Consider the following 20,069-nt stretch of genomic DNA (forward strand, 5'->3'; position numbering starts at 1 on the left):
TTTCTTTTTTAATACGCTATCACCACAGCTGTTCACACGCAGGGCTGTGTGCGCCGCTAAGAACACTTTATCGGTTGCGCTTCTCTCTGTCAGGTGACATAAGGGACTTAAATATCAAAAGATGACACATAATTATATCAGTGCCAGATCCTGCAGACGTCTTTGGCTATCATAGCGAGTTCAGAGGGGTTCACATATGAAGAAAGACGTTTGTCAGCTGTGACTGCCCCATCCCTGGCAGTGTTCAAGGCCAGGTTGGACACAGGGCTTGGAGCAAGCTGCTCCAGTGGAAGGTGTCCCTGCCTGTGGCAGGGGTTGGAGCTGGATGAGCTTGAAGGTCCCTTCCAACCCAAACCATTCTGCATTTCTGTGATTCTGTGATCCTCCTGATGGTCACAGGAGTCATGTGGAATCAGGAAAAAAGGTGTACTTAAAAGGGATACAGAGCAGAGACTTGGGCATGCTGTGGGATGCAGTATGTGGTGCTTGAGTGTCATTGTAGACCTGCTGTACCTGTTAGGAGAACAAAGCATGACACCTACAGTTGGCCATGCCTATTCTGTGTCTAAGTGGAAGAAGCAGAGATAGCCACCCTACTTCTCACTGGTTGGCCAGCCTGGTAGTTGTATGATACCCTGGAGCATAATGCTGAGCACTAGATTTGCTCAATCTTGGGTTTGTCTTCTCTTTTTTTTTTAAATGCAGCTGTAAGTATTGTGCTTAAATATCCATGCTTGTAAAGAGAGACTGCATCACTGTGGATCCCCAAGTCTGCCTTCTCTCATCTGGGAGTAGGATGAAGCCTTTCTTTTCCTTTGTTCTCTTCAGCAAAGTCTGCATCAATTATGCTTCTTAAGCGACTAAGAAAAATTCCCATCCATTCTGACAGGTGCTGCTGTATTTGAGAAGTTTCACCTCGCCAGCAAAACCGTTTTGTTTTTGCAGTTTCCTAATTTAGTAATTTAATTTTTCTGATACAGTTTCCTCTTATAGAAGTCTGTCAGGATTTTCTTGAGTGAAGATAATTATGGAGGTTCTTTAAGAACAAGCATACATGATGTTGATTTAAACTACACTTTTTAAACTCAGTTTAAGATTATGCTGGGTTGAAACCTGTGTTTAAGTTGTAATACATGAGTTTGTAGAAATGTTTTATTGCTGCTGCAATGTATTTATTAAGTGCATGCCAGCTGCAAGTGTCTTTGATCAGCAAGTTTCATGCTGGATGAGAAGAAAGCTTACTATCATTAGTCCTGCAGAGAGTAAAAAATACATATAGCATAAGGAGAAAATGCATTTCTCATAAGAGGTCATTTAACTTGATATTTTCCGAGGGAAGTCTCTGAATTTTCATAATAGATGCATGGAGCTCTGTGTTTTATATTCCTTCATATGAAACCATGTAGCTAGTTTTTAAAAATATAGAATCTATAGATTCTATATATCTATATATATATATCTATATATATCTATATATATATAGATATAATCATAGAATAGTGGTTGGAAAGGACCTTAAGATCATCCAGTTCCAACCCCCCTGCCATGGGCAGGGACACCTCACACTAAACCATGTCTCCCAAGGCTCTGTCCAGCCTGGCCTTGAACATTGCCAGGGATGGAGCATTCACAACTTCCCGGGGCAACCCATTCCAGTGCCTCACCACCCTAACAGTAAAGAATTTCCTCCTTATAGCCAATCTAAACTTCCCCTGCTTAAGTTTTAACCCGTTACCCCTTGTCCTGTCACTGCAGTCCCTAATGAAGAGTCCCTCCCCAGCATCCCTATAGACCCCCTTCAGATACTGGAAGGCTGCTATGAGGTCTCCATGCAGCCTTCTCTTCTCCAGGCTGAACAGCCCCAACTTCCTCAGCCTATCTTCATACAGGAGGTGCTCCAGTCCCTGATCATCCTTGTGGCCTCCTCTGGACTTGTTCCAACAGTTCCATGTCCTTTTTATGTTGAGGACACCAGAACTGCACCCAATGCTCCAGGTGAGGTCTCACGAGAGCAGAGTAGAGGGGCAGGATCACCTCCTTCGACCTGCTGGTCACGCTCCTTTTGATGCAGCCCAGGATACGGTTGCTTTCTGGGCTGTGAGCGCACACTGAAGCCGGCTCATGTTCATTTTCTCATTGACCAACACCCCCAAGTCCTTCCCCTTGGGCTGCTCTGAATCTCTTCTCTGCCCAACCTGTAGCTGTGCCTGGGATTGCTCCGACCCAGGTGTAGGACCTTGCACTTGGCATGGTTAAACTTCATGAGGTTGGCATCAGCCCACCTCACAAGCGTGTCAGGGTCCCTCTGGATGGCATTCCTTCCCTCCAGGGTATCAACCGAACCACACAGCTCGGTGTCATCGGCAAACTTGCTGAGGGCGCACTCAATCCCACTGTCCATGTCAGCGACAAAGATGTTGAACAAGACCGGTCCCATCCCCGATCCCTGAGGGACACCACTCGTTACTGGTCTCCAGCCGGACATTGAGCCATTGACCACAACTCTTTGTGTGTGGCCATCCAGCCAGTTCTTTATGCACCGAGTGATCCATCCATCAAATTGATGTCTCTCCAATTTAGAGACAAGGATGTCGTGTGGGACAGTGTCGAACGCATGGAACAATGTGCATCCAGATTTCATTGTTTTCAATTTGTTTCAACTTCTCAATGATTGCAAGTTTATCAGGCATTTATTTAATGATGGCTCTGCTTCCTCTGAGTAAAATGGCCAGAGTAGTGTAAAACATTTGTGATCCAAGCAGTAACTGCGGGTTAAAAAGTGAATTATTAAAACATGTTGTGAATTATTTATTTTTTTCTATATTAGCACACAATTTTTAATCATTTAGATGTGTGCTTTATTCTTGGATACTGGTATAATTCTTGACTGCTTGGATTTGCAGAAATGAGAAGTAGTTTGTCTGCAGAAGGAAGTTCACTGCTTTTCCAAGACTGCATTTTGCTTACAATGTAAATATCTGTTAGGTTTGTGAATGTGAATTTTGGTTATTTCACAGTTCCCCTTAATAAAGTAGCTATGTTTTTCTTGCAGTATTTTCCTTTTACAGTCATCTTTATAGAATTGAACATCTTTGTAATATCCCTTGTGTTATTTGATAGAGTGTATCACATACTGTATTTCCTGCCTAGCATTTATAGGCTGTAAGTAATCAGATTAGTTGTTATTATTGTCAATTTTCATATTGTCTTTAAAAGAAGAAATCATATTACTTCCCTCTGCTTTCCCCTAGATTATGCGAGTTGTTGCTTTTATAAATTGGGGATAAGGAGGAAACAAATCCATTTTTTCACATGTTGCTGTGTTTGTGATGATAACTCTGTGATGCATGTGTTAATTACATCTGATACCATGGTGCTTTTTTTGCTGCCTTATGAGTATTTATTGAAAATATTTTTATTTTATATTTATATATATATATATAGGTGAAGTGTTTTTTAAACCTGCAGTTTCTTCAGCAAGGATCTCTGTGTATAGAAAACATCTTGAGTTTGGTAGGAGTTTGATTATTCAAGTAGTTCAGTGTGTGTGTTCAGCAAAGAAGAAAAACATTTATGCAGCAGATACTTGTGATCTGACCTGTTATTAGGGGCCATGTTCGACTGAAAAATCTGAAATTGTTGGGGTGTGAACGTGATAAAATAAGAACTTACCAATTGCTTAATAAATTTGTTAGCAGTGTCAATAATGAGATGTAGTTGCTGGCATAGGAAGATAAACAAAGTTCTCTCCCATGTGGCTTTGCATGCTGTGAGCATTCTGGTTTTCCTGCCTATTTTGCTTTGATGTCCATGGTGCTTTTGGGAAGCTCTTTAACATGCAGCTTCCTCTTTTGCTGGAGGACTGCAATGGGACAGCTGGTGCAGAAAAATAGTGAAATGGAATTACCCAAATCAGAGACACTTCTTAAGGAGAAGAACTTGGAATAAAACCCCAAGTTGCTGCATGAATGCTTCAAAGCTGTTTGAGTTATAATTTAATTCTCATTTGAAAAGTATAGGATCAAAAGAGTTGCTTCTTATGCAGGAATTATGATTTTTAAACAGTGAAATGTTTGCTTAGTCAGCATTTTTAACTTTTAATGAGATATGTAAATGGAGCAAAAGAAATTAAGTGCATATGGTATACAGTACTTCTGCGAAACTCACCTTGCTGACTTCTTTCTTAGAGCAGGGTAGTGAATGGTGTTAAATTAGAGCTATTTTTCAGAGAATTTCCTAAAATTGTTCAGAATTTAGGGGTTGGAACCCTTTGACCCCATGAAGCACTATTTTGGAAAAAATCTAATTTCAGAAAAGTCAGCTTTCAGTTTTCATTAAAAAAAGAAAATATACGTGTAGCAGAATAGCCAACCTATACCTTTATTAACAAAGAACATGAATACTAGTCCCTCCTTCTTTTATTACTGTTGTAATAAGGGATTTCTGTTGCTTAGAGCTGTGTGGCTCCAAGGATGCTTTGAAACATACAGGTTTGCATCATACCACGCACACTGGGAGCCCAGACTTTAATGGCTTTAATGCCACTGTAGGAGCGATTAGTAGATTTTATATTCCGGGTTCAAATCTTAATTGGACCATTAAATTAAGTCTCAAGTTTACTGACCTCTTATTTGTAATAGAGTGTTCATAGTAGCACACCCTAGAGAAAAGAGGCTGCTTCTGCTCTCACGCCAGTGTAGATCAAGAGACTTCACAAGTCAAGTTATACAATAATAAAAGATTAAGCTCTAAAAGGGGTGCTTGGAATTAATATCCTGTGGCTAGAGCTGTTAGATACTGAACCCTCTGAGCATCAGCTGTCCTCTTCTTCTTTCTAACAAAAAGAAAAGTAAAAAGAAAGGGATTGATGTTAATGAACAGTTTCACTAAACCATTGAGGTCTGCCTCTGAAGATACTGAGAGAGGCTTATTCACAAATCCATGGTTTCTGATTGTAAAATGTAAATATCTCTGGTCTGAGCTGTTCAGGAGCAATAGGTAATTTTTAATTCTCTTTTGCATCACCTGTGGAGTGTGGCTGTGCTAGAGGGAAATTAACCTTGATGAAAGTTATCTCAACAGTATGACTATTTCCTAAGTTTTTTAAATGAAAATGTCTTTAATGTTGGGTGTATGTTGGATTTTGTTGGCGGTGCTCATGGTGCAGGGCATGAGTGTGTAGTATGCCTTGCAGCCCTGGACTTTGATTCAGTACCTGGGAGGATCTCTTGGTACAAACAATGACTTTTGGTAATTCCTGTCCCAGACTGTTTTCATACAGACATCATGTCACTGAAGTAAACAGGAAGCATCTTTCTGTGGGTACAGCTTCAGGCGATTTATCTGCCGCTCAATGAGCTTGTTTGATTTTCGTTGTTGGTTGTAGAGCAGTAGCAAGTGACCTCTTCATCCCAGCAAACTTTCATTGCCAAATAGTACTCTGCCTGATGAATTTGTTACTTAGAAATATTTGTGTTGATTTACCCCCCTTCCCCTTGTCCTTCACTTTGCTGTCATTTACCTTGTGCTGTAAGACTTAGATTTCAGCAATAAATTCTCTTCAGTATAGAAGGCCATAGAACTGACTGGTTGACACTGCCTCAGAAATAAGAATTAAAAACCTCAAGGACACTTTAGTGCTGCTTAACTTTGAAAATAGTTTTGTAGCATTTTAGTTTAGAGGAGAAGACATTTATTATCTAACCTGGATATAAAATGATTCTTTATTAATGAGAAACTGGTTTATAGTAATATTTTTTCTTATCCCCCATGCAGTACAGTTACAAAAGTGGTAATCCCATTTTTATTAGCTGTTTCAACAACTAATAAAGTAGAACGAAAACTAACAGCTTCTCAGAACTTCTTATTTCATGGTATTCTCATGTTCAGGCCGTGTTTGAAAGAGTACATTGTGCAAGCAGATCATCCAACAGCTCTGTTGTAGACTGAGCTGTGCTTTTACTCTGCGGACTGTCAGTAGTAGAAGTAAGCACAGCAGGATAACTGGAGAGATTTCTACATCAACTGGTCAACCTTAGGGTAGCTTTGGATTGCTCTTTCACAAGCTGTTTGCGGACACAGGCACGCTAGTCTGTTTGCAGGTGGTTGTTAGGCCCTTCATCCTCCATTCTGCACTCTTCTTACTTACACGTACAGAGGTTCCCGAATCTCTGGGGTGGTTTTTGTTGGGAGACAGAAGCAATCTATAAAGATCTGAATAGAGTTAAATAAAAGAAACATATGCTGGCCTTATTAGTAGCATGCTGACCTAGATTAGCTGTGGGGAAGCTTATAAGCTGATCAGCCATTTCAAAATTGGGAGGTGTCATCGCAATTAGTAGGAAAGGCTGCGACAAAAGGGGAGACGACTATTGATGAGATATGGGAAATGAGAATATTAGTAGCAAATGTCATCTTGTTGATACGACTTAGCAATCCAAACATAATGGGGTTAATATTTAAAAGGAGTGAAGCATCCTTTGTTACCATGCATTGCTTGTCGTCACAGTCAAGCAGTGTTAAAGTACTGCTTCAAATGTTCAAACAGAAAGAGGAGTACTCCATGTGGGCTTGCCTGTTTTTGCCTGTGTGTAACATATGGAGGTGAGGTTTTAGGCTGATATCAGCTGTTTCCAACATGGAAATATCATTGAACTTGGTTTAAGCTTGGTTGAACCTGCTGGGGATTCTGAGTGGGCACCTGATGGGACAGTAATACCCTCAACCCCATCTGGTGTGAGCAGTTGAGTGCCCTGCATGCCATTAGAAGTGTTCAGAGCCTGGAACCCCCAAGCTCATGGGTTATGGAGAATTCCCAGATGGATCGGCTCATAGCCTTATTTTGAGATAGATTGGAATGCTGTGAACCACAGAGTAGTCTTGGGCACACGATTACGTCTCTCTGTCTTGGGGTCTTCTCACGTGGAGCAGGTTGGTTGAACTGTTATTCTCTGCTTTGCATGTCACGGCATAGGACTCCTTACAAATGCCATTGTTTATTGCTCATCTGGCCTGAAAAGGTTTTTAATATCTAAATACGTGCCACTGTACAAAATTCAGCTTCAGACAAGATAGTTTGCTCTTCCCTTGACCACTTGTTGTGTTTCTGCTGACTGGTAAGACATAGCCATCCTGGTAGCACTGTCATTTTCTGGGAGGAAGTCATTACTACAACTCATTGTTCTTCTGCCACCCAGGAAATTGTACAGTCCTCATTGTCTTGAAGCTGTAGAAGTGAAATTTGTTGAAGTTTTGATACTTGTCTCAGGGAATCTAGAGCATCACAGAGATACTTGCATTTATCAAAGTGGCAGTCTGGAGGTAGAAAGTCCTGTTGTCCCATCTTTAATTATTATGAATGTCCCATTCATAGTTGTCATGCCACATAAGCTCTTTGAAAACAGTACAGTTTGATAATAGTCTTAAAATTGGGGGATTAAACTTTTCCTTTTTTAGTGGAACCTTACAGCTTCTTAAACTGATGATCTTGCAAATGTGTTACAATGGAGGGAAAGAAATACTTGAGGAAACCTGTACAGAAATAACTTTTTTTGCAATACATTTCCACTGTTGTTTTACAGATGAATTTGCAGAGTAGACTGAGGTTCCAGGTCATGGCACTTAAGTTTTCTATATGTTTAATAGGGAAAGGAAGCAAAAATAAGAAAGCCAATAGCATTATTCCAGTCCAGCTAGTGCAATTTTGATTTCTTTTACCTGGCCTGGAAGAAGAGGTCAAGGCCACTAAAATGTTTACTGGGTTGTATACTACTGTGTTATTTGGGATTTGGTTGTCTAAGGTACAGTACCCTGAAGATGTGAATCTTATAGTCTTGTTTTATAGCAATAAATTGTCCTGCAAAAGATTTTCTGAGATTTAAAAAAAAACCAGGGTGTTCTAATTATCTCTTAGAAACTATTATTTGCTATTCTAGTAGAATCCTAGAAGCTGTGACCTTGTCTTCTCAGTATGCTTTGGATGGAACATACTTACAGGTGACTTGAGATAATGACTTGAGTGAACCTGTCTTTTATCGTCACTTGCAGGGTATTGGGCTCATTATCTGCTTTATTCAGACACAATGTGTACTCTTTCCTTTTTAGAAATTATCTCTTTGGAAAAAACCTGTGGGCTGTGATCTAAAGAATTAAATGAGTGATGAACTTACATGGATTTATCAGACAATTAAAATAGTATTATGGCTGTAAGTAAGCATTAGTATGAAACAAAAAGTATTGATTATGAAATCTTTTTTTTTTTTCTTTCTTGTCAGGCTGATGCTTATTTCTCATTAAACTCGTGTCGTTATATATGTCTAACATTGTTCCAGCATTGCAGTTCAGTGGACTAATTTTACTTTCCAAGTACATGAAGCTGGGGTAGGTATGAGTGGGTGCCAGTAGGGAAGCAGAGCTGTTACTAATTACACCCAAATTAAGTGTGTTGGTGCCCTCCAAATTGCTCCTGAAAACCTTCCTTTCCACCACGCATGGAAATTTTTTGGTTCATTCAGACCCCACGTTAAGAGATGTTTTTCCAACTGGCTTTTTAACTCATTTTAGGAATAGGTGATAACCGCTTATGAAATTTTTGAGTCTCTTAAGCACTCGAGCCAAGATTGTACTTGTTGAATCAAAGCCAGAAGTGCATTCAGCTCTGGAGCAACAGCACAAGAGGGATGTGGAGCTGCTGGAGCGAGTCCAGAGGAGGCCACGGAGATGATCAGGGACTGGAGCAGCTCTGCTCTGGAGCCAGGCTGAGAGAGCTGGGCTGGGGCAGCCTGGAGAAGAGAAGGCTCCTGAAGGGGAGACCTGAGAGCAGCTCCAGTGCCTAAAGGGGCTGCAGGAAACCTGGAGAGGGGCTTGGGACAAGGGATGTAGGGACAGGCCAAGGGGAATGGCTTTAACCTGCCAGAGGGGAGACTGAGATGAGCTCTTAGGCAGAAGCTCTTTGCTGTGAGGGTGCTGAGGCGCTGGCACAGGGTGCCCAGAGAAGCTGTGGCTGCCCATCCCTGGCAGTGTTCAAGGCCAGGTTGGACACAGGGGCTTGGAGCAAACTGCTCTAGTGGAAGGTGTCCATGCCTGTGGCCGGGGTTGGAGCTGGAGGAGCTTTAAGGTCTCTTCAACCAAAACCAGTCTGGGATTCCTACCACCATACACTTCCACGTAGCTTGTGTGGCTCGCAAAGAGAATATTGCCCTTTGAAACATCTGACACTTTTAAATGGAGGGTGAAACTATAGGTAGGGAAGAAAGAATGGAGATTTAACAACTTTAATGTGCATCAGTTCTTTACAACTGTTGAATGACTCATTCTTTTTAATGGTAATGGCCTTCAGCAAGTTTAGGAAAGAACAGGCTTTTAGGTAAAATAAATACACTTAGTTCTGCAATGAATAAATAAATTTGCTGTGAAGTTGTGTAGAGACATGTTTCTGTAACTTGTTAATTGTACTCTTGTGTCCACAAGGAAGTCTTTCTGCATATGCTGCAATTTACATGGGCTCAGATGGGTGAATGCTGCGGTAGAACAGGGCGAGGGCTCAGAGAAGCAGTGCCCTCTCTTGCAGTGCTGTAGCCATTGTCTCCCAATGGAGGATTTTCAGGTTCATGCAGACTGAGATGCAAATGTCTGTGTTAATGTGGGTGTTGTAGGCACCTCCTGTAATCCCGTGCAGAGCCTGTGAATTATCACAAGTGTCTAGCCAAAGGATAAAAGCGCAGGAGGTTTCAAAAGCAGCATTCCCATAGTAGCATCTCTTAAGCTGCCAGGGATGCGTGCCTTCCAAGTAACCGGTGCATCTGGGTGATTAAAGCGTTTGCTCTTTGTCCAAAACATCAGTGCTGAATAGATGCTTCCTCTGAGCTCTTTCATATCCTTTTTTTGTTACGGGTCATCAGTTGCTTGTGTCTGCTTCTAATATACAAATTCTTTTGTTCTCTTTATAGAACTTCATCTGTACAGGGCTAATTTGGCCTTTCCATAGCAGAATCTCATATATTTATAATTTTATTTTCAGTCTATCAAACATCTCCAGAACTTGTTTGGTTTTCATTTCCTTGCCTTCCTTCACTATAAATACTTTCATGCATAAAGATAATATTCCTCTCAGAAGCCTGTTGTATACATTTGGCCAGTACTGTGACAGAGTGCTGCTTCAGGGCATGGGAACTGACACATTATCACAAATAATCACTTCTTAAGTATTTAAATAATTTTCATGCTTCTCTTTTCCATGTTGTTACAGCACCTTTAACCCTATAAGGACCCCTCGCCCCCAGGCTGCTGTTTTGCAATAATGTAATTTAAAAACCTGTCATCACTCTACGCTATAAGATATAAATTTAGGATACTTGTATCCCAAAAGCAGGCCTGCAAGACTGAAGTATTTTTAGAGAAGTCACCCTGTTACTTAGGTTAGGAAGTTAGATGAGGATCAAGAGGAAGGAAAGTACTAGTCGCGAAAAAGGATCAAGTCAGAGATTACTTGAGTACTGACACAAACATGTCTGTGGGGACCTAATGAAACACATCTGGGACTCTCGCTCTTGCAAGACCACTGACTGTCTGTTGGACCACATCTGGAGAACTGCAGCCAGATTTTGGGCCCCTGGACACAGGAAAGGTGTTTCTGGACTGGGGCAAGTTCAGTAGAAGGCTTCCCCAATGGTTTGGGGTCTGGAGATCTTTCTGGAAGATGGGAAGATGGGCTTGAGGGATTTAGGCTTTTTTAGCTTGGACAAAAGAAGGTGTCAAGGCAAGGCTATGGCAGGAGTTTCAGAGGAAGGGTTAGCAGCACTCCTGCACTCATAGGAGTGGGTTACTGAGCAGACAGAACCAAGCTCTTTATAGAAGTGTGTAGCAGGAAGATGAGAATGAATGGTCATGAACTGAAGGCAGGAGGTTCCAGCCTGATGGAAGACAAGACTTCGTCATGGTCAGGGAAGCATTGACAGGCAGCTTGGAGAAGTCGTAGAGTCTCTGTCCCTGGTGACTTTCAAGACCCAAATGGACAAATCCCTGGTCTGGCCTGGATTCAGTGTTAACCCTGCTTTGACCAGGAGGTCAGGCTAGAGACCTCCTAGGGTCCTTTTCAACCTTAATTAGGACTCTTTAAGGTAAGAATAGTTAAAAACATATTGAAACTGGCTGCAAAAGGAGGAATTGTGTTAAGTGTTTTAGTATGGTGAAGGCCAGTGCAATCTCCTGCATCCCCAGTGCCGACTTTTATTGTACCTTTAAGCAGCTTAATTGTGCTAATACCACATTGAAAGAAAACCACCCCAAAGAGCCCCAGACCACAGTTCCATGGGCATATGCATGTCAGGTTTTTGTAACAGTCTTGTTACTGAAAACCAAATACATAGTACTCTTTCTGCTGTGGTTCATCAGCACCACTGTTAGTCATGTCATCATCATCAGAGTTCTACAGGGAAATGAAAACTTCAATCTGAAATTCCAATTTCAGATGAGGTATTCAATCTATTTTACCTTTGGAAGAAGGCTTTTGATGGTTTACCTTTCCAGTGTTTATACTGTATGAAATAACATTAATAGGTGATACTTTAGGCAGAGCATAAATAAACCATTCTCACAGAGTGATCTAATAAATTGTTATCATCTGTGTAGTATTTGAGTACAAGAATGTGTTTTGTTTGGGTTTGGTATGGGAACGTAAGAGAAAGGACTAACAGGACTTCCTAGAACACAAGTTACCCAGCATGAACAACAGTAGAATGTTCACAACACATCACAACATTCTCCCCACATGTACATAGGTAGTTTGAGTTGCTGACTAACGTGTACTGGTTTAATTAGCTTCTACTTGCATTGTTTCTTATTTAAATAAAGCTTTCACATTGGCTTTCCCATGAAGTCGTGTTGTAGCATAACTTGCCTTTGGAAAATACAGCGATTAAGTCTTCAAACTCCACAAAAGATGTTATTTGCTGTGCATTTTTCAAATTCTGCTGCAGAAACAATATGACCTAAATATTTAATCAGGCTTAGCAGAATTGGCTTTTTTTGTTGCAGCAGATTAATCTAGTTTCTCTGAGCTGATACATGTGGCACGTATGTCTTCAAGACCTTATGTTTTCTCAGTAACATTAAAGATTTATATCCTTCATAAAATCTGGCATGCACCAAGAGGAAGACTACGAATTACAATTACTTAAACATTAGCACTGGGAATTCTTCTTTTGAATCCTCTAGGTGCCCTTTCAGACTACATTGTACTCACAGGGGCATTAGTGAGTACTGGCTTTGTACTGTTTTTCTATATCCTGCCCGATTTACTTCATTTCTGTGTTGTCAAAAAGATGTCAGCCTGGTGGTGCTGTTTGTGCTTTTGTCCTTGATATATTTGTTTTAAAATTGCAGTTGACTTCACTAGGGAAAATACCAGCTTTCTGGTTTAAATAAATCAGGATGTAAGTGGCTTTGCATGTTTTGCTTAGTGCTGTTGTCTCGTTCAAGTCTGTTCTTGAAGTTATGGGTGAAAAAAACAATTTTTGGATTTTTGGGGTCTTATTTTTTCTAAATATTCTTATTTTTTTCTGTTTAACCTGTGGCTGTAGTCTTGTATACACCTCTTGGATTGCATGGAGTTTGAGTTAAAAATCGGAAGTGATATGATCGCCTAAACCAAACCAATTGCAGTGTCTATTTGAGACATTGACAGACACAGGAACAGCAGGTTTGAAAAAATCTGTAGCAAAGTCTTGTTTGTTTGTTGATTGGATGATCTGTGTGTTTCACACACGGTCATCAGAGAGCTTCCAGATGATCAGGGAGACTCAGTAAAGCTGCAGAAAGCCACAGCATCCATTCATGCCAAGAGGGCAAACCACATCCTGGGGTGCATCAAACATAGTAAAACGAGCCAGTGAAAAGAGGTGATGGTCCTGCTGAATTCAGGTTTGGTGTGGCCTCACTTGAGTTCTGTGTGCAGTGCTGGGGCCCACCATTTAAAAAGGGCATGAAGGTCCTTCAGTGTGTCTGAATGTGTCCAGAGGAGAACAACAAAGCTGGTGAGAGGTCTCGAAGGCATGTCCAATGAGGGGCAGCTGAGGAATTCAGGCTCATCTAGTTTGGAGAGAAGGTGGCTGAGGACCAACCTCACCTTCCTGAGGAAGGGATGTGGAAAGGGAGGTGCTGAGCTTCTCTCACTAGGATCCAGTGATAGGAAGCTTGGAGATGGTTCAAACCTAAATCAGGGAAGGTTAGTCTGGATGTTAGGAAACACTTCTTTACAGGGAGAGTGGTCAAAGCCTTGAACAGCCTTCCTAGCTAGTCAGTGCCCCAAGCTAGTCAGTGCTCAAGAGGCATTTGGACAATGCCCTTAAAAACATGCTTGAACTCGGTCAGCCTTGAGTTGGTCAGAAAGTTGGATTAGATGATTGTTGTAGGTCTCTTCCAACTGAAGATATTCTGTGCAGGTGGGATGTGGCTCTGCCATCACACGAGTGTTGTTCAGCTCATTGCTAATCTCCACCTTCAGCTAATATTGACCTCAGACTCCCATTGATTTGGAGTGCTTTTTTGATGCCCTTGTTTGGGATTGTCCAGACTCTATGGAAAGGAGACTTTGTTTGCCTTCATCAAATCTGTGCTACGTTACAAACAAATATAGATATATTGGGTTAATTTTTATACAGACATAAAAATTACATGTTTCCTCTATATGTGTGTGGGTAACAGACAGTGAAGAGTGTGTACAGCAAAGGTCTCTGCCCTGTCTGGGGTCAGAGTGACGATAAGAGTGTTCATTTTAACTACTGCTGGTTCAGACAAATCTAGAAAGGTCTGAGGAAGAGGACAGGAGATTGTCATGAGGGTAAGAGTATCCTCATTGTACATTTTTTGTTCAAAATCACACATTATTCATGGTTAGCAAATGAGCCGTTTTTGTGTTGGTTTTGGTGTTCTGTTCAGTTTTTGTTTCTTCCTTTCAATTCCTCACCAGCAATGTGTAGTAGAAAAACAAACAAGAAACCCACAAAAATACACCTATGGAAGTAAACCCTTGGAGACTTCTAAATGCCGCTTCCTGACTTCTTCAGAATTGAATTTGATGCTTTGACTTGATGCCTGTCAGTTTGGAGCAGCTTCACTTGGAGCACCCACACTTATTTTAAAGATGATGTTGGGTTTTTCTGTTCCTGTTCATTTCTTAACCAATTTTTGTTCTGGAATCACATAGCTGATCTGATGTGAGAGATGGATGACAACCAGATAGGAAAGGATACTCTCACTTCAGTCTCTAAAATATTGATGCTAACCTCTTTTGGTTTAGATCTGAAAATTTGGGGGTTCTGTGGCTGTAATAGCCACAGCTATTAAAGAAAAGAATGTGAAGAACTTAACGTTCAATGGAGCGTATGGAATATACATACTTTTAGTTGTGATAACTGTAGTCAACTCTGATTTCCTAGACCTATGTAATCAGGCACTACTTCTTAGCTATTGGAACGGCGCTGTAGTGTTGTCAAAGGGTTGACCAGATAGCTTTTACTTTTTGTAAGAGGGAATTACTTCTGGTGTGGGATTTTAGTACAGTATGAACTGTAGTTTTGTCATTCAGGTAAACAAAATGCATGAACAATACATGCACACGCACCCCACCAATCAAATACGATGTTCTTTTTCAGCAATACTTTTTAAAAACTTTCAGTACAGTATTGTAGTTAAAGATTGCCTTTTGTTGTAAAGTAGAAGTAATGTGCCCCATAAAACGTACAGGGAGCAGAAACTTCAGTAACTTGTAACTGTAGGTCCAGTGGCTACTGGAAAACTGATTTCTGGTGGCTCAACTACATGATTTCAAACTCAGGATCCTCAACTAGTCAGTGGAATTTGGATGAGAAGTTTTCTTACTGTACATATCTTTTGAGGGATATAAGCCTTGATTTAACACAGGTTTAGATTAGAGGATTTAAATAATGGAGATGCTTAGTCTTTGCTGTGATTTAAGGTATGTTGGTCATCGTGGCTGTGTTACAAGTTGTAAAATGCAGGTTTATGGGATTGCTTAGCTCTTGGTATGAGTTTAAAATCACACCTTTTGATAAACAAGTTCACTTTTGCAAACAGGAACTGCCTTACCCTTATTGTCTGAAATGGTGGAAGGGGGGACCACAGAATTGCACGGGCTGTACTATACATATACATATATGAATACCCAAGAAGGCAGGTGACTCTTGGAGGTTTGGTTTCCAAAGTGTAACACGTGAGCCAGCAGCTCCACCAACACCTGGAGCTGGCTCTGAGAGCTGCCTGCCCACAGGAATGGTTCCTCCTGTGCTCAGTCCCATCCATGCTGGGGCAGGAGGAGGTGATGGCACCAAAGCTGTCAGTGAAGGGATGGCAGTGCTGCTGGCCCTGTCTGACACTGTGTCTGTTCCAACAGGGCATGAAACCCCTGGGTGAAGTTTCTGGGTAGTTTCTCCTCCTCCCATTACATGCCACGTTCTCATCCAGTTTGTCCCTTTGCAGTAGTGACAGCACCGGTGAATGGGCATGGGTTAACGGATCTGTCTGTCCTTTGAAACTGTGTTGTTCTATGTCAGACTGCTCCATTGCTTTCTTGGCATCATCCATTGACTCTTGGCACAAAAACCAAGGGACGTTAAACCATGAATTAGCTTTCTTAAAGGAAAATACCTCTTTTTTCTGTTTTTTCTCCCTTTACCCTTGTCTTTCAGTTATACCTGCCGCCACTTGCGGAGATATGTATATGTCTTGGACAAACTGTATTTCCCCCACTCTCACTGCTCCACGCTGCAGCATTGCTTCTCGACCCTCAGTGACAATGGAGAGGAACTCTTGTCTTTAACTTGTTCTCACATTCTCAGATCCTATGCTTCCAGGTTATTAACCTCTGCTCTCCATTTACTGCATGCTGCATGCTCTGTGACTGCTCTGTGCATGTTTTCAGTAAACTGATGAATAACGTTAATTTATAAGAGGATGTTTTGTGTCTTTGTGGCATCCTTGATATAGGTCCTAAAAATGTGGTAGAAGTGAATGTCTGATAACATTTTTGTTTCTTTTGTATTATATATATATATATATATAGTGTGTGACCTTTGGAAGTTCTAAATGCTTTTCATGTTAAACTATTTTAATCCTTTTCCCAAAACTATGACATAAGAGCATAAGCTGTGATTCATGAAGCTTCTATACAATTATGTAGTTTGTTTGGAATTAGTGGAGAGATGTAAGTCGTCTTACATGTAAGTGTCTAATACTTCATTGACGCCCATTGTCTATATAAATTGCTTTTCAAGAACGGGAATGACGAGAATCCACCAGCCCAAAATGACAACGTAAAATCCTTGTTCATGGTGCAGGGTTATATGTGCTCTACAGGAACTGCGAAATAGCAGGAATTTGAGAATAAATTCAACTTGCTGTACCCAAATGTTTTCTCTGAGCTGTTTACTCCAAGTGAAAATTCAAGTTTTACTATTTGACTGTTGACGCTGTGAATAATAAAATATATTAACCAAGATGCCAGAAGCTTTAGGGGAAAAAAGGCAAAAATTGCATGACAAAATTGATCAGAACATGGAAAACATCCAGGGTGGAAATGCAGCTTCCCAGCTAAGCCGGCGTACAATAGCAGTAGACCACACAGTAAACATAAGTAAAACCAGCTTTGATTTGTCAAGGGAAGAAAATACGGCATGCAAGCTGAAATAACTCTTTTTGTACAAAAGAAATTTTATAGTGGTACATAATGATGGAGAGTCACACTGAAGGATCTCAACAGGAGATGAAAATCTAGCTGTCCCAGGGGCGTTCTCCACATTAATTTGGAACAGGGATACGATATTAAAGTAGGCAAACCCCTAAGATTTCAAAGGCATTATTTAAAAATGAATAATAATAATCAGCACAGTGTACAGCAAAATCTTGTTTATGATGGAATGTTTTACACGTAGGAGCAATATCCCAAAACCATTAAAGAAATAGCTTAATTATTCCAGCTTGTTTCACTGAAATTTTGGTAATTCTGTACAATGGCAGTGCTACAACATTATGTTGGCAGAATCATGCTTGGGAGACTAAGTATTACTCCATGGATATTGCATCTCTCAGGTGGCTTTGTGGATGAAAATAAGCAGTGATAGCACTATATGCAGTTTTATATATCCAGCTTCTGAAGTTTTTTAGAGCAAAAAGTTTGTTTAATTAGTCTCCATACTGAAACTGATGGAGAAATAGTTTGCTGGTATTACTTTCTGAAATGGGAGTTACGCATCAGTTGAGATATATTAGAATATATCAGCCAGGGAGATTGTAAAATCTCAGGTTTTCATTACAGGCTATCCTTTTATGAGATAGGAGGAGGATGGAGTATTTCAAATAGAAAATGCTGCTAGAAAAATATATAGGTAGCAGGTTTTAGTGGCTAATTCTCTGTTGTTGTTCTGGTGATATATGGCTAGAAAAGTGTGTGCTCAGGAAACTTGCCCATGGAAGTCCATAAATAACATTAAATACAGTGGCATAAATGGAGGTGTCAAAAGTGTGTTTCGTGGGAATCTGTGCATCCATCCTATAGTAAGTACTGCAATATTTTATCCTGCTTAGAGAAGAGATGGGATGCATAAATTACAAACGGCAGAGAATTATTTATCATGGTGATTTATAAATTACAACCCTCCCACCCAGGCTTCTTTGCAGTGCTCCTGGTAAATAATATAAAACTTAGCCTTGACTAGTGGCTGGTCTCTAGCGCTGTCCTGCTACCCCAGATGATGTTGCCTGTCTTTAGACATCCCATAGAATTAAAGTTGTTATTACGATTTCAATACGTTTTGTGTGCAAATGTGAATATGTACGTGAACAGTTGTACTTTTAATTTGGAGGTGGGGAGAGGGAATTAATTTGTTTTACTGTATTTTATTTTGTCTTAGTTAAAGTAGGAAATATGAAGGCAGTTTTAGAGTGACAGCACTGACTAATTAGTACTTAATAACTACTGTTTTCCATTAAAGCACTTACAAAGGGTGATTTGTGTGAGATACTGGTGGTGACCTGTCAAATCTATAGGCACACTGTATCCCACACTCACGGAACAGCTAACCCTGGTTAAAGTGAGGGAGAGGGGAAGGAAAATTTATCTACACTATGTATGTGGCATATATTCCAGTGTCCTGCAGGGAGGAAGCCCACAGCACCAGGACTCCAGGCAGCTTTGACTGGGATTTAGTACCAGTGTTGCTTTTGGTGGTTTTTCCAAATGATAAAAACAGAGGAGATGCAATACCTATTTTATTATGCAATGCATTAGCATAGCATAAATATTGAGTCAGGGATTGTAATCTGTCTAATAATTCTGTTGTGGCTGTGCTGTTCATTGATTCTTGCAGTAACTGCTTCGTGATGTGAAATATATTCTCCCACCCTTACCATTATGGTTTCCTTTTGTATTGCGTGTTTGTCGTGTGATGTTTTTATGCTCGTGTGTGTTCCCTTTTTGTTTTAAACCTCTTCTGGTTGCAGTCAATCTCAGGAAAATTGTTTTTGAAAATGAAACTGGCTTAGTGCATGTACTAGCAAAAGGCAGTTAACAAGCAATGATTTGTTTTGGGATGCTGAACAAATTAAGGATGGTTTTATTTTCATAGCTAGCTTAACATTGTGTGTGTGAAAGAAGGAAATATGGTTTTGCTGAGCCTTGTAAATTGAGTAAACATGTTCCTGAAGCAGTAGAGCAAAATGAAAAATTATATGGATTCTTTTGAATGGAGTATTTTTGCCCAGAGTTTAAAAAAAGACCAAAGAAATATGATGTCAAATTCACAGTTTAGCCATTTTACATATCTTTTATTACTTAAGACTATGTTAGTTTAAACAGGGAAATGTATCTAATAAGATTTTAATACTCCCTTTCAGAAACGTTCTGGCGCATTGTCTGAAGCCTGTAGAGGATAAGCTTTGCAGCTATACTCCTCCCATGCCATCAGTGTTGATGGAATTATGCAATTGCATTAAAGAATGTGCAGTCTTTGCAGGATCAGGGCCTTGGAAGTTAGCTTTGAAAAAATCTGCTAATTACCAGAAATGTTTCTGTTGCTGTAATGTGATGGTGAAGTAGTGCGTAACGCCAACTTGTATTCATTAACCAGTTGTCAGCTCCTTTTCCCTTGGAGTGTGTGTTGTGCTGGGGCATTGGGGCTGGATCCTGGGAATTCATAGAATCACAGAACTAGAGACTGGTTTGTGTTTGAAGGGACCTTAAAGCTCATCCAGTTCCAACCCCTGCCACGGGCAGGGACCCCTTCCACTAGAGCAGCTTGCTCCAAGCCCCTGTGTCCAACCTGGCCTTGAACACTGCCACGGATGGGGCAGCCACAGCTTCTCTGGGCACCCTGTGCCAGCGCCTCAGCACCCTCACAGGGAAGAGCTTCTGCCTAAGAGCTCATCTCAGTCTCCCCTCGGGCAGGTTAAAGCCATTCCCCTTGGCCTGGCCCTACAGGCCCTTGTCCCAAGCCCCTCTCCAGCTTTCCTGCAGCCCCTTCAGGCACTGGAGCTGCTCTCAGGTCTCCCCTTCAGGAGCCTTCTCTTCTCCAGGCTGCCCCAGCCCAGCTCTCTCAGCCTGGCTCCAGAGCAGAGCTGCTCCAGCCCTTGCAGCATCTCCATGCCCTCCTCTGGCCTCGCTCCAACAGCTCCACGTCCCTCTTGTGCTGCTGCCCCAGAGCTGGATCAGGACTGCAGGGGGGGTCTCCCCATAGCGCAGCAGAGGGACAGGATCCCCTCCCTGAGCTGTTGCTCACGCTCTGGGGGTGCAGCCCAGCACACGGGGGGGTTCTGGGCTCAAGCACTCACTGAAGTCAGGTCATGGGGAGCTTCTCCTCACCCAGCACCCCAAGTCCTTCTCCTCAGGGCTGTTTTCAGTCCAGCTGTATGTTACAGACAGTCCTTTGCCAGGATGTGGATACCTGTCCTGTTCTTCGGTATGTACAGGAAAGGAATCAGAGTATCATTCTCAAAAGCTGCTAAAAACATTTGCAAGTCTTACGTACTTCCTTTGGCTTTAATCTGTGAAGGGTAGGTGG

At 41.2% G+C, this 20,069-nt stretch overlaps 1 protein-coding gene across 11 annotated transcripts in view; it reads left to right on the forward strand.

Annotated features, from left to right (window-relative positions):
* The window catches only part of DYM (dymeclin), a 226,070-nt gene that overhangs the window by 117,005 nt on the left and 88,996 nt on the right, over nucleotides 1–20,069 (forward strand). For 10 of the 11 annotated variants that reach the window (XM_062611731.1, XM_062611737.1, XM_062611735.1 and 7 more), the window contains one exon: nucleotides 15,705–15,869. The exons of the other annotated variant lie outside the window; for it this stretch is intronic. In XM_062611731.1, coding sequence (XP_062467715.1) covers nucleotides 15,705–15,869 — 165 coding nt within the window. The remainder of the gene's footprint in view (nucleotides 1–15,704; nucleotides 15,870–20,069) is intronic. 11 annotated transcript variants of the gene reach the window in all.

This window comes from Pezoporus occidentalis, unplaced genomic scaffold (assembly GCF_034315485.1).
Source record: "Pezoporus occidentalis ecotype Australia unplaced genomic scaffold, CSIRO_AGI_Poc_V1 ctg157, whole genome shotgun sequence".
NCBI classification, from domain to species: Eukaryota; Metazoa; Chordata; class Aves; order Psittaciformes; family Psittacidae; genus Pezoporus; species Pezoporus occidentalis.